Source organism: Aotus nancymaae, unplaced genomic scaffold (genome assembly GCF_030222135.1).
Source record: "Aotus nancymaae isolate 86718 unplaced genomic scaffold, 86718_ANA_hifiasm-v0.15.2.pri h1tg000089l, whole genome shotgun sequence".
NCBI lineage: Eukaryota > Metazoa > Chordata > Mammalia > Primates > Aotidae > Aotus > Aotus nancymaae.
The window spans coordinates 19774982-19789179 of NW_026988504.1; the positions used below are offsets into that span (position 1 = coordinate 19774982).

Genomic DNA, 14198 nt, shown 5'->3' on the forward strand with positions numbered 1-14198 from the left:
AACAGACATGGATAAACTTCTGGCAAATCATGGTCACTTTTTCCTGTATAGATTTCATATGCGCTACAGTGACATTTCATCCTGATCTTGACAACTCCCTACAGTCCAATATCCTCTGGCAACTCTTGAAGCAAATCCCTTATCCCCCTCAACCCATGAAGAGAGACCTGTATTGGGACAAGAACAGTCTAGAAATAAAGCTTTTGGGGCCATTCTTTATATACACCACATGAGCAACCTTGTTCTCTACTGACTTGCAAGGCCAACTCTGTGGAGAAAACATACATCTCAAATACCCGGCCCATAAAAGCTCTCCTTCTTCTTAAGGGTTTTCAAGAAAGGAAAGAAAAATAAAGACAAATTAATGTAAATACGAAGAGTCAAACTGCTGAAAAGATAGTAACAATTTGGGGAGAAAGTCTGCTTTGGTTTATGGCATTTTGCCTAGCAGACAGCATACAGCAATTAATTCTTTATCAACACTTCAGTATAGCAGAGCCACATCTCCATAGCCAACCTGGCAGAGCTCCTGGATACCTACCAATAAGTACCAGCACCTTGTGATGTTAGCTCCATGCCATCCACTGAATTGTAGCTATCATCATCCATGATCTTCGAAAGACCAAAATCTGTAATTTTTATCTCTCCACACGCTGTACCATTTACTAAAAGAATATTACCTAAAAAATAAAAATCTTCATGAATAAGCAGAGACTTACTGATTAAGAGAAAAATCCAAAGTAATAACAGATAAGAAGAGGACAACTGAAATCAAACTCTTGCAAAAGCAAACATCCAAATCTTGGGAATCAAGCAATCTGAACTTTGGATACTCAGGGAGAGTCCTCAGCATCTGCTGAAACTTCTATTTTCCAAGAATCACCTGCTTAATGTGCCAAAACCACCACTATGATGAGCTCTGGAAATAAAAATAACTGGCCAAAGTAAAATATACTTGTTCACTTGGTCAAAAATGATGGGAAACTTTCATCTGAACTTTCAGTGACGATCTCTAAACTACTCTGTTTAGAACAGTACTTGGGGTGTGGGGAGGAATCAAAGACGACATACAAGGGAACCAAAGCTAGCACCACAGCGCCACCTACAGCTCCTATGGCAGTAAAGTGCTGAATTCAGTTATGGAAAATTTATTCACAAAATAGCCATCTTTTAAAAATTTGCTTCATTATAATTAACGTTTTAGTCATCTGAACTGTATTAGAACATTAGAGAATAGTCAATAATAAGACTTAATATATACCTACCAGAAGAGAACAGCAAAGTTTACAATTTTGCAACACCAGAAGGTAAAGGGGGACCATCTTCCTAATGCCCAAGCTAAGCTGTTAGAGTTGTCTATAGAACATATGCAGATTTCTAAAACATAGCTGAAGATAACAATAAAAAATAGAGGTAAGGACTCTAGCTACCCTGTACTCTCTGCTGATGACTATCAAAGCTGGATAATAACCATACAAAAAGATGAAAAATTTTGCTTGAAATTTATTGAGATGGGAGGCATGTAAGTAAGATAAGTTGTTAATTTGGGGGCTCTTATCAAAGAGACCTGAAGCAGAGGAACTGCTATGTAGTATGAGTAATGGGAAAGAAACAAAACTGAACTTGCTAGAACAGTTCTTTCTTAATGAGACATCATGAACTGCCCTGGCTCCAAAGATAAAGGTATTGTTTCTCCAGAGTATTTAATCCAGCACCCTCCTAAACCCAGTGCTGCTTGGCCAGGACTCTTCTTCCCACACCTATCCAAGCAATCAAAAGTGAGATGTTATTAGCCCTTCTTGGCTGCTGTGAAATTCTCTAACTTTATCAAATTAAAAGTCACTTATAAGACCAAAGAAAAGCCACTAATACTGTCTCCTAAAAGTTAGACATACCTGGTTTGAGGTCATAGTGTATGATGGGAGGTTTTATTTCATTTAAGTACTTTAAAGCATTCACAATCTGCATGATAATGGACCGGGCCTCTTTCTCCGACATTAATTTGTGCTGTTTCAGGTAGAAGTCCAGATCATTTCCCTCACAGTATTCTAATACTGTACAAAACCTAAAGACAAATAAACCAACATTTAACCATGGAATAAGAGCAAGCAGATTAAGACTACCTAAATCAGTCCCAGGTGAAAACTTCAGTTCATTAGCTTTCACCCCTTTCTTCTTAGTTCCTTAAAATACTCTTCAATTCTATATTCAGTATTAGCTGAGAGGTTTATAGTAATAAAACTGCTTATTCTCTTGAAGAGTTTCCACACCCTCAGTGTTGGAATCTCTTGTGCTCAAGTTCACCCATAGCAGAACTCTTCTTGAGTCTAGACTATAAGAATACTGATAAGAAGTATAATGTATTTAAGCTAGATATCTTCCTGGAAGGGTCTCCCTTACACACTCATGCAACACATCCATGTCTAAACAACCAGAATGTGATCAAGTATACAATTCTCTCTCTCTCTCTCTTTTTTTGTTTGAAAGACCGTCTCACTCTGTTGCCTAGGCTGGAGTGCAGCGGTGCAATCTTGGCTAGGTACACAATTCTCACTGCAAACATTTTATATAACCCTGAGTGCTGACAATGAGGAAGAATATAGTTTGCCCATGTCCCAAAAACTGACTGCATACCATGCCTCCTCACAGCTTGACACAATACTGCACTACAATTTCTCTTAAACACAAGGTGTAAATGAGCTTGTAAAGTATAGTATCTATGGTTCTAACAAATGTATGTGGGTTCTTTTTCTTTCACTTACGTCAATTATGCCATACAGACCCACACATAAAACCATACGCCTTCATGGCATCACAGGTAATGTGTCTATCTTCTATCTTACTCTGAAGTAAGCCATCTTGAATTGTTTGGATATCCCTGAGGGATGAATACCTTCTGAAGTACTCTAAGTTGTGATAACGTGGGTGTTATCAGTCAGGATCTAGCCTGAAAATAAAAACCACTTGATTATTTAAAACAGAGAGGTGCCTGGGCGTGGTAGCTTACGCCTGTAACCCCAGCACTTTGGGAGGTCGAGGTGGGTGGATCACCTGAGGTCAGGAATTTGAGACCAGACTGGTCCACATGGTGAAACCCCATCTCTACTAAAAATACAAAATTACCCGGGCCTGGTGGTGCGTGCCTGTATTCCCAGCTACCTGGGAGGCTGAGGCAGCAGAATCGCTGGAACCCAAGAGATGGAGGTTGCAGTGAGCCGAGATCATGCCACAGCACTCCAGCCTGAGCAACAGAGCGAGACTCCGGGAACTGATCATACAGATGATCGAAGAGCTGAGAAGACAAACTGGTCAATGAGGCACTCTAGAGATCATCTACAGCAGGAAGCCATCATCACCCTCAGGCAAGCAGGCCAGAAAGGAGGAGACAGTGAAACTAGAACCCAGGGTCACCAGGTTCTGCCTGCAGTTCCAGTTTCCCTTGGTGAGAGGAGGAGAGTAGGTGGAGACCCCCTCCCATTTCTGCCTTTCCACTGGCTGAAAACAGCAGAACACCAACAGACACATGGGCCTGGTAAACACAGCCTACAAGGGCTAATCCCCCAAAGATACTGGCAGGGAAAGGGTGAAGAACAGAGCTGAGAGCAAACAGGCTCAGGACTAGCAATACAGGCCCCTGTGCAATTTGAGGCTTTCATAAAGCACTGCAATTGAATGTGAACACACATGGTCCTGTGGACTCCCCAAACTGAACAATACTGTAGGCATCTTATGAAACATAGCAAGGCATGCTAGCACCCCATTTGAAAAAAAATGTCTGCTGTAATCCCAGCACTTTGGAAGGCAGAGATGGGTGAGTCACCTGAGGCCAGGAGTTTGAGACCAGCCTGGCCAAAATAGTGAAACTCTGTCTCTACTGAAAATATAAAAAATTGGCCATGTGGTGGCACATGCCTGTAATCCCAGCTACTTGGGAGGGTAAGGCACGCGAACTGCTTGCACCCATGAGGCGGAGGCTGCAGTGAGCCAAGATCATGCCACTGCACTACATCTTGGGCAACAGAGCAAGACTCCATCTCAAATTAAATATAAAAAATAAAAGAAATGTCTGAAATTTATCAGATTTCTCTGATCTGAGATTCTAAAATCTGAAATATAGACTCGTGCTCAATGGAATGATTCTTTGACCCAATGCAAGTTGAAAATAAAGCTTCACTTTTAATACCCAAACAATTCTCAGAAGATGTTCTAAAAATGATGGTCTGACATTTTTGGTGAAATTTCATCATACAAACAATAGGAACAACAAAGTAATCAACTCAAGAATAGTACAGAACTAACTCAATTTTTCACATTAGTTAAAAGTGTGTATACACTTCGAAACAGCAGATAATTTGAGGCTGATATTAATCTTTGAAATAGTTTTTGAACTTATAATTCAGAGAGGGGAGTCTACCTAATATTCAAGAAATTTACTCAAAACAAAATAGTGATGTCATGACCTGCCCTTGGTTTCCCAATCCTGCCCTCTAATTAGATAATTTTTTTTAAAATTCCACTCATGTGAAACACACATGGACAAGTCCAGTGCCAGGGCTACCCAAATGAGAAGAAGAAATCTCTTAGAGAATGGCCCAGGTCGTATTTCCAAAAGGAATTATAGTCCTCTTTGAGATTATTTCTAAATGTGAACCAGCTGTCTGCATAGCCTTCTCTGAGACTGTTGGCTAGAACAGACCAAAACTTCTAGAATTACCCTGGGAGGCTGAGGGAGCCTGGAGTCTAGAACTAAAGTATGTTCTGATTCAGTTCAGACTTCTACAGAGAAACATTTTCAAATGCTAAGATATATCCAGCTAAACTGCTGGATAAACCCAGAGATGCTGGAGCTAACTTATACCAACAAAATATAGCAATGTCCACGATTATCAATGATCTCAAACAAGTCATTTAACTTCTCTGGTCCTCAAAATACACCTATAAAAAGAAAAGGCTGGACTCGGAGATCACTCCCTATTCTAACATCCTATAAGCCTATATTTTGACTATTCTAACATCCTATAAGCCTGTATTTTGACATGTAGCATTGAGTTGTGTCTTCATTAGTGCCACATTTCTTGTCTCATTCTCGGATAAACCACATGGCCAATACTTTTTTAAAAGGCCTGGCAATGTTCATAAGAGTCTTGGGGTGAGCAGAAACTCCTGAACAGTCTACACTCGCTAGTGCACATCAGTGGCATGCTAGCACCAGCTCATGCCAGTTTCTAAGAGCTGACTTAAATTTTCAGGGATTTTGTGAGCTGGTTATCAAACCACTGGTAGGACAAATGGATAAGCAAAATGTGGTATATGCATACAACAGAATATTATGTGGCCATAAAAAGGAATGAAGTACTGACACATGCCACAAGAATGAAACTTGACAACATCATGCTAAGTGAAAGAAGCCAGTAATAAAAGTCCACATACTGTATGATTCCATGCATACAAGAGTCCAGAACAGGAAATCCATAGAGATAAAACAGTAGTGACTGATTAAGGCTAGGGAAGAGGGATGGAATGGTAGAATAGGTGGATAGTGGTGAAAGGGATGGGGTTTGAGGTGGTGAAAAAATTCTAAAATTGGCGCTAGTGGTTGCATGTATCTATGAATATGCTAAAAACCACTAAACTGTATATTTTACCTGCATCAATCATATAATATGTGAATTATAATTAAGATGTTTAAAAATAAATAAACAGGTGGTACATCAAAATTGGACATGGGAGGAGTATCTACACCTTGGAAATTGGCAAACACTATGCATTAGCCCTGTCTCTCTTCACACCAAACTGATTGTTAAACATTTACTGGCACCCAAGTGCACATGTCCTTTGGTGCAGAGGTTCCTTGCTGACCCAAATCTGAATTTACATTTGATCATCTGTCCATAAATTAATACATTTGGTTCCCTCAGAGGGTATTTCCTGGATCCAGAGTTCAGTTCTATTCCATGAACAATCAACACTGCAAGAAAATAATATAACTCTTAAGGTAAAACGGCACAACACTTACGAGTCAGTATCCAGTGAAAAGTAATCATACAGCTTAACTATTCTGGGATGATCCAGTTCTTTATGAATCCGGTATTCCCTACATGCATGCCTGTAAACAAAAGAGGAAATTAACAAGAAGGTATATTGGCCTGCCTTTTATAACTCTTCAAAGATCCTCCAAAATATTCAATCATATCTCTATTTTTTCAACATGTTCATTCCATTCAGGTCCATCTGGTCCCTCATCTGATTTTTCTCTTTGGTCATCCTATTTTCTCTATTGGAATCTACCAAGCCATTGAGAAAATAATAGGTGCTCAAAAATTTGTTAAGTGAATGGATGTCAACCCTTTTCATCCCTTTCAAGTTCACTGTATGATAATCACACCTCTTTCCCATTTATACTCAAGTATCACAGATTTTAAAATTACCAGGACTGTTATTTTCCCCCTCTCTCTAAAGCTGATACATCATATCTGTAAAGGTATATATGCTGGCGTAACATCAAAGGGGTCAATGCTAGCATGTAAACCCCTTAGGTTAAAGGATTATCTGTTACATAAATCAATTAACAGTACTTTATATTTTTTGTTTTTAAATTCTCCTCCTTACAAAAATAATTTAAGTGCTATTAGCTTTATTCTAAGAAAATATGAAATGTGAAATTATGGAACCCCAGTTTTCTTAAAATGGTGAATTTGATACAGTCATCCACTGTGTCACAACCCTTTGGTCAATGATGCTAAGCCACGTATATGACAGGGGTCACATAAGAGTATAACAGAGCTTCCCATGAATTGAAGGAGCAAAAAAAAAAAAAAAAAAATTCCTATCACCTGGTGACACAGCAGTCATGATGTCATCGCACGATGCATTACTTGTGCTTGTGGTGCTGCCAGTCATATTAAAGTCTAGCATATTCAATTATCTACAGTATGTAACACCTGATAATGATAATAAACAAATACATTATCGGTTTATGTATTTACTATACAGCAGGCCCTTAAATAGCATCATCTTGTTATAACACTGACGAGGTTAAAAAAACCCATCAGCCAGGCACGGTGGCTCATGCCTGTAATCCCAGCACTTTGGGAGGCCAAGGCAGGCGGATCACTTGAGGTCAGGCGTTCAAAACCCGCCTGACTAACATGGTGAAACCCCATCTCTACTAAAAATACAAAAATTTGCCAGGCGTGGTAGCGGCTGCCTGTAATTCCCGCTATTCAAGAGGCCGAGGCAGGAGAACCACTTGAACCTGCGAAGTGGAGGTTGCAGTGAGGTGAGATTGCACCACTACACTTCCAGCCTGGGTGACAAAGTTAGACTTCGTCTCAAAAAAAAAATCAATTCCTGGCCAGCACCACTGTCCGTGTGGAGTCTGTGTGTTCTTCCCATATCTGCATGGGTTTTCTCAGATTATTCTGCTTTCCTCCCACATCCCAAAGCCAAACGTGTTAGGTTCACTGGCATGTCCACATGGTTCCAGTCTGAGTGCATGTGTGGGTGCACCCACCCTCTGATGGGATGGCATCTTGTCCAGGGGTGGCCCCCACCTTACCCCTGAGCTGCTGACATAGGCTCTAGCCACCCTGAACCCTGAGTAGGGAATGAGTGGGTAAACTGTTACCTTCTTTCTATTGATCTTTCTTTTTTTTTTTTTTTTTTTTTTTTTTTGAGACGGAGTTTCGCTCTTGTTACCCAGGCTGGAGTGCAATGGCGCGATCTCGGCTCACCGCAACCTCCGCCTCCTGGGTTCAGGCAATTCTCCTGCCTCAGCTTCCTGAGTAGCTGGGATTACAGGCACGCGCCACCATGCCCAGCTAATTTTTTTGTATTAGTAGAGACGGGGTTTCACAATGTTGACCAGGATGGTCTCGATCTCTTGACCTCGTGATCCACCCGCCTCGGCCTCCCAAAGTGCTGGGATTACAGGCTTGAGCCACCGCGCCCGGCCTGATCTTTCTTAAATATATCTAAAGCTCATATGTATTTCAATGTTTTAGTCTTTAGTTAGAAGCTGGGTAATGGTTTTGTGACCAGGAATATGCCACACAAACTTAACTCTTGTTTATGTCAATCAGCCTACAGTAAAATTGGTTTTGTTACACCTTGTTTCCATTAAAGTTGCAGTTTCCAAGAACCTATCACTGATATCAAGTGAGGGCTTAAGGTACTGCATTTTGTTTGTTTTTGAGATGGAGTCTCACTCTGTTGCCAAGGCTCTCTGAAGGACAGTGGCGTGACCTTGATTCACTGTGGCCTTTACCTCCTGGGTTCATGCAATTCTCCTGTCTCAGTCTCCCAAGTAGCTGGGATTACAGGCACATGCCAATGCCCGGCTAAATTTTGTATTTTTAGTATAGAGGGGGTTTTGCCATGTTGGCCAGGTTCATCTTGAATTCCAGACTTCCAGTGATTCGCCTGCTTTGGCCTCCCAAAGTGCTACGATTACAAACGTGAGCCACTGTGCCTGGCCTGTACTACTTTTTAGTCATTTAAATTTTAGAGATTGGGCACACTTGCTCACAGCCGTAATCCCAGCACTTTGGGAGGCTGAGGCAGGTGGATCACTTGAGGCCAGGAGTTTGAGGCAAGCCTGGCCAATATAACGAAACTCCGTCTCTACTAAAAATACAAAAAGCAGCCGGGTGTGGTGGTGAGCACGTGTAATCCCAGCTACTGAGGCAGGAGAGTTGCTTGAACCCAGGAGGCAGGAGAGTTGCTTGAACCCAGGAGGCAGAAGTTGCAGTGAGCTGAGATCGCACTACTACACTCTACCCTGGGTGACGGAGCAAGACTCCATCTCAAAAAAAAAGAAAGAAACTAGAGAGTGTACTCCCTTCTACTTACTAAAAAAAAAAATTTTGGCTGGGCACCGTGGCTCATGCTTGTAATCCCAGCACTTTGGGAGGACATTTTGTTGTTAGGATAGTTGGAAAGGATATACTTTCCATAGTACAGTAAAATAAAACTAAAAAACAGTGATGTTTTCAGAAACCAGTAAACTCCAGCATACCAAAAATACAAAGAAAGTACTCAACTTAAAAAAAGCTGAGGAAAAAATTAGGGGAAGCGGGGAAAGGGAGAAACAGGAATCTAAAAGTAATTACATATATTTTTCCCCAGTGGAAACTATTTGGGCTTAGTTTTCAAGCTGCCACTTTTGGCCATTTTGTCTCCTCTGATGCTTCATTTCATCATCTTTACATTTTTCTAAAAACCAACTTGCCAACACTGAGGCAGAGCAGTGTCAGAACACACACTACCCTAGGAACACAGAGGCCTGGCTCCTTACTATAGCTCTGTGGCTCCACCTCTCTGAGCTTCAGTTTTGCCATCACCGGACAGGATGTTCGAAGTGAGCTTGCTGCAGAAACTCAGCAAAATGTAGCTTTGGCTTCCTCAACCCCCCACCGCCCAATTCCACCAAAGTAGCTCCATACTTGTCTTTTTAATTTTTTATTACACACATATATTTAACAGTATAGTTTTACACAGAGTGCTAAGGGCACTTTTCTTCATATTTTATAGAAGGGCTTGAAACATACAGATTTTCTATTAGTAATCAAACAATAGCACATAACCAAATCTAAAACCTATACAGATGTATTACAATTTATTTAGAATTTAAAGGCTTAAAGGCAATAAGCAGGAGAGGAAAAAGTATGTAAACTTTTATTTTACAAAACTGACTGAAAAATACATTCAAGAAATAGTAAACAGAACTTAATATGATCTGGTTGGGTGTGGTGGCTCATGCCTGTAATCTCAGCACTTTGGGAGTCTGAAGTGGGAAGATCACTTGAGCCCAGGAGTTCAAGACCAGCCTGGGCAACACAGTGAGACCCCATCTCAAAAAAAAAAAAAAAATTAATATGATCTCATGTGCCCTGAAGGCAGTGGCAACCGATTTACAGAGGTAATCACTATGTCCAAATAATCTCCTACATGGAGCTTCTGCAACTGCAGAGTCACGGAATCATCAGTCCCCTTTCTGCCAGCACACTTGTATTTTTAAATACATTAAGATTCCATGTTATATTGCACTTGATTAAAAAATAAGGGTGCTGCCATTTTTTGTTTTTGAGATGAAGTCTCACTGTGTAGCACAGGCTGGAGCAGTGGCGTGATCTCAGCTCACAACCTCTGCCTCCTGGGTTCAAGCAACTCTCCTTCCTCTGCCTTCTTAGTAGCTGGGATTATTTAGTAGCTGGCTAATTATTTTTCGTATTTTCCGTAGAGACAGGGTTTCACCATGTTGGTCAGGCTGGTCTTGTCCAGATCTCAGGCAATCCACCGGCCTTGGCCTTCCAAAGTGCTGGGATTACAGGAGTGAGCCACTACCCCTGGCTGGTGCTGTTTTTTTTTTTTTTCTGAAGTTTAGAAACCTAGGGACTAAACATCACTGTTCAAGTTATTTCTCACTCTAGCATGCTATAAATGTGTAGTGCTCAACCCTTTTGTCTTAACTTCTTGATTTTGTGTATTTTAGAGCAGAAACCAATTTCTCTGTTGAGGTACAGAATACAGAGAAAACAAAAGGTGGCAAAAATTTCAGAATCAAAATGTCATTCAAAGTCCTCACCAATTAAGGGAATTTGCAGTGTCGCTGAACCTTTGCCCAGCTCTAAACCCGCTTCTCTTACTTCATCAGCAAGGTAATGACTGAGCCATGTTCAACTGTCAATTTATAATCCAAGGGATCACGCATTACAAATACAGAGACTTTAATAAGAAACTGGAAGAAATTTATCCACCAAAATGTCTTTTACTCTCTTATAAGTTGATATATATTTAGATTTTCAAAATGCTTTTTATCTTTAAAAAATTTAATATACAGTATCATACAAAATAGAATAGAGAATCATACAAAATAGAATAGAGTATCATACAAAAGCATACTAACTCTGATATAAATTACTTGAGCAGATAGCGTTACACAAAATTTTTCCTACCGTAGAATTTTTTTTTTTTTTTTTTTTTTTTGACGCAGTCTTGCTCTGTCCCCCAGACTGGAATGCAAGGGCACGATCTCAGCTCACTGCAACCTCTGCCTCCTTGGTTCAAGCAATTCTCCTGCCTCAGCCTCCTGAGTAGCTGGGACTACAGCCACTACTCTGAGAACTCACCATGCCCGGCTAATTTTTTTGTATTTTTTTTTTAGTAGACACGGGGTTTCACAATGTTGGCCAGGCTGGTCTCAAACACCTAACCTCGTGATCCATCCACTTCGGCCTCCCAAAGTGCTGGGATTACAGGCCTGAGCCACCGTGCCCGGCCTCCTACTGTAGAATTTTTAATAGTTATTTGAGGGAGTTAAAGTAGTCTAGTAAAACTAAATTTATTTTAAAAATTTTAATAAAATTTGTGTTTTTATAATATAAAAGTAAAATACAATCAGTTTACTTTTGGTTTGTTTATAGTAGGAGGAGGAGAGGAATAAAGTGGCAGAACAAAACTCAAAATACACCAAAACAAATACCTTTTATTTTCTGTTAAAATCTGTCTTCTTTTTTTAACCAGAATAAATGTCTTGATTCCAGACGGGACTGGGAAGTCATCCCCATGAATGGAAAAGCAATTAACAGAACTTACTAGCAGGGTTATAGCATCTTCATACTTTATAATGTCACAACGCTGAAGTATACTACTTACTAGTTTAATTCTGAATTTTTAAAGCACTCATCATCTGTAACGTGCTTGATATAAACCTCCTTTTAGTTCAAAGGAGTTAATGACATTTTGTCAATTTGCCATCTTCTATAGCCATGAAATGCATGAGTATGATTTCCTATCACTTAGAAAGCAAACTCTTTCAAAAGAAAGGTGGAGGTACTTAAGAATTATCCCCAGTGCTGCTTCCTGATTGGAAAAAAAAGAACTCCCCCTATCAAGCAAGAAAAGAGGTCACAAGAACTGCACATACCCTCTCCCCAGAGTGTCTGCCAAATGGGAAATGGCCCCTACTCAGATGAGCTCAGGCAACATGACCCCACCTCTGATGAGGAAACAGAGGAAGAAGGCACCAATGCCAGCCTGGAACTTGAATGGCAAACAGCCTAGACAGATAAGACCATCTCCTTTACGTGCTCTCTGATTCTGTCTGCAGAGACATATTTGAGAAAATACCCAATCCATACCTGCCGGGACGCAAACTGCTTGCCAACTGTTTGAAGTAGGGACAAGGCCAGGCTTCCACTCCTCACTGTTTCAAAAGGCTAGATGAGCAGAACCCCTACCTGCAGTTGCTGTGGTATCCAACACTAGAGTTCTCTGCAAGGTCAGCCAGAAACCTGGATACTGAGACTAGGCAAAATACATGTACATCTCAGCACAGGAACTATGTTCTCAAGGTTGACCAAGGTTGGTCCCTAGAGGGCATTTTTAAAGAGAAGCATGTACTGGTCTAATACCCTTAGGCATTCTTAAGGTCTCAATACAGTAGAGGCACTGCTCATTTATAACTGGTCAGAACAACATGTGCTCTCCTTCTCTGAAGTGCTCCTGGTATTCACTGCTGCGTGCCACTCATCCCTACACATCAAGTGACTGGAATGTTCTTATAATAATGTAACTGCTCCTCAGGAGCATCTGGACTGCAGCTGCCTGTCACCTAAGAAACAGGAAGGATGCCATACGTCATCCCTTCTCCTCCCTCTGCTAAGCCCTGTTGCTCTTAATGTAGCAGGAACCTTCCCTTCTCCAGTGCTGAGCACCACTGCCCATCTCTCTGGAACAGGAAGAACTCCTGGGTCCCTGATGAACAAGAGGTATAGAGCAAGAGTTGCCTTGGACCAGGTTAGAAGCCAACTAAAGGGCTACTTCAAAGTCCACTGTTTTTCCCCCTCCAAATTATTATTTACAAGAAAAAAAAAACAAGACTGCCTCTATAGTAAAGAGGCGTTTGTTTTATCAAAAGAGCTCATCCCTTCCTTTCAGGGGCAGGACTTGTCTAATTCAATACTTGTACCAACAACAAAGAAACAAAACTAAGCCCAGTGGGGAACCTAACAGAAATTAAGTCTGCATAGCCTCTAAAGCGAATGAGCCATGAACTCCAATATTCAGACGCTCAGGGGGAATATAGGCAAAACCTGACATTAGTGGAACAAAGCAATTCACAGCTGTGCATGTAATAACAATTCGTTCTAAAGAAGCCCCCCTCCCTACCCATGCCCCAAGTACAGATGAAGGCTGCCACTGATGGCATTTTGTAGAGAGGCAAGCACAGAAAGTGGGACCCTGAAGATGGAGAACTTTGAGATGGGCAAACTGTGATGGGGAGGATAACACAGCACGGAGGCTGAACAAGTCACACCAGGTGCCCACAGTCTCTTCCAGAAGGAAATGACTGAAGTAGCAGAAAAAGCCCACCAGCAGCTCCCTAAGGTCTGGTTTCTATAAACGAGCAACAATGATTTCTAAGGCTTTATTTACTACAGCTATTTCTAGCCACAAAGGAACGGAAGATTAAGAGCACCAGGGCTTTGGATTAAGGGAAGTCTGGATTTAAATACCAGCTCAGCCGCTTCCTGTTACTCGAATTCTGTAAGCATCAGTTTCCTCATCAGTAACACTGAGAATATACTCATTCTCTTAGGGTAGTTATGAAGATTACATAAAATAAAAACCATCAACAGTATGTAAAGCTCACAGCATAATACTCAAACTACAGGTATTATTTAATTTTGCAAAGTCAGACACTCTAGTATCACTTACTTGTGGTAATTCTCCTTTTTCTCATCTCTCCAGTTTTTATTTAACTGGTGAATTTTCACAGCTACGTATCTTTGCTCTGTTAGATCAAATGCCTATAAAGCAAGGGAATAATTATATACTGGATAAATGTTAAAAATTACAGACAACTGATTTAAAGCTTCTATTTAACATATAACATAATCAAAGTCCAAAATACATTATTAAATACATCACATACTTATATCAGTGTTGCAACCGTCTTCTTGAAACTTGTGATTAGATAATTTAGAAGTCTGTAGACACACTGGCACCAAGGGGTTTAAAACATAAAACCAGGCCAACACCACAAACAGAAAGATAGCCTCTGCCTTCAAAATCATTTCCCAACCATTCTCTTTCAGGACACCATCTATTCCCATCTGGGACCCAACACCCTTAGGTTGTCTTTTGTCCTTCAGCTGACACTAGGACTTTGTAAGCTTCAAATATTCTGCCACTTT

The 14198-nt window shown here is 40.7% G+C and overlaps 1 protein-coding gene across 3 annotated transcripts in view; it reads right to left on the reverse strand.

Moving 5' to 3' along the window:
• TLK2 (tousled like kinase 2) overlaps positions 1 to 14198 on the reverse strand; it is a 135731-nt gene that overhangs the window by 9570 nt on the left and 111963 nt on the right. For all 3 annotated transcript variants that reach the window (XM_064369765.1, XM_064369764.1, XM_064369766.1), the window contains 4 exons: positions 13720 to 13811; positions 6017 to 6106; positions 1896 to 2065; positions 542 to 680 (listed from right to left, as the gene is read on the reverse strand). In XM_064369765.1, coding sequence (XP_064225835.1) covers positions 542 to 680; positions 1896 to 2065; positions 6017 to 6106; positions 13720 to 13811 — 491 coding nt within the window. The remainder of the gene's footprint in view (positions 1 to 541; positions 681 to 1895; positions 2066 to 6016; positions 6107 to 13719; positions 13812 to 14198) is intronic.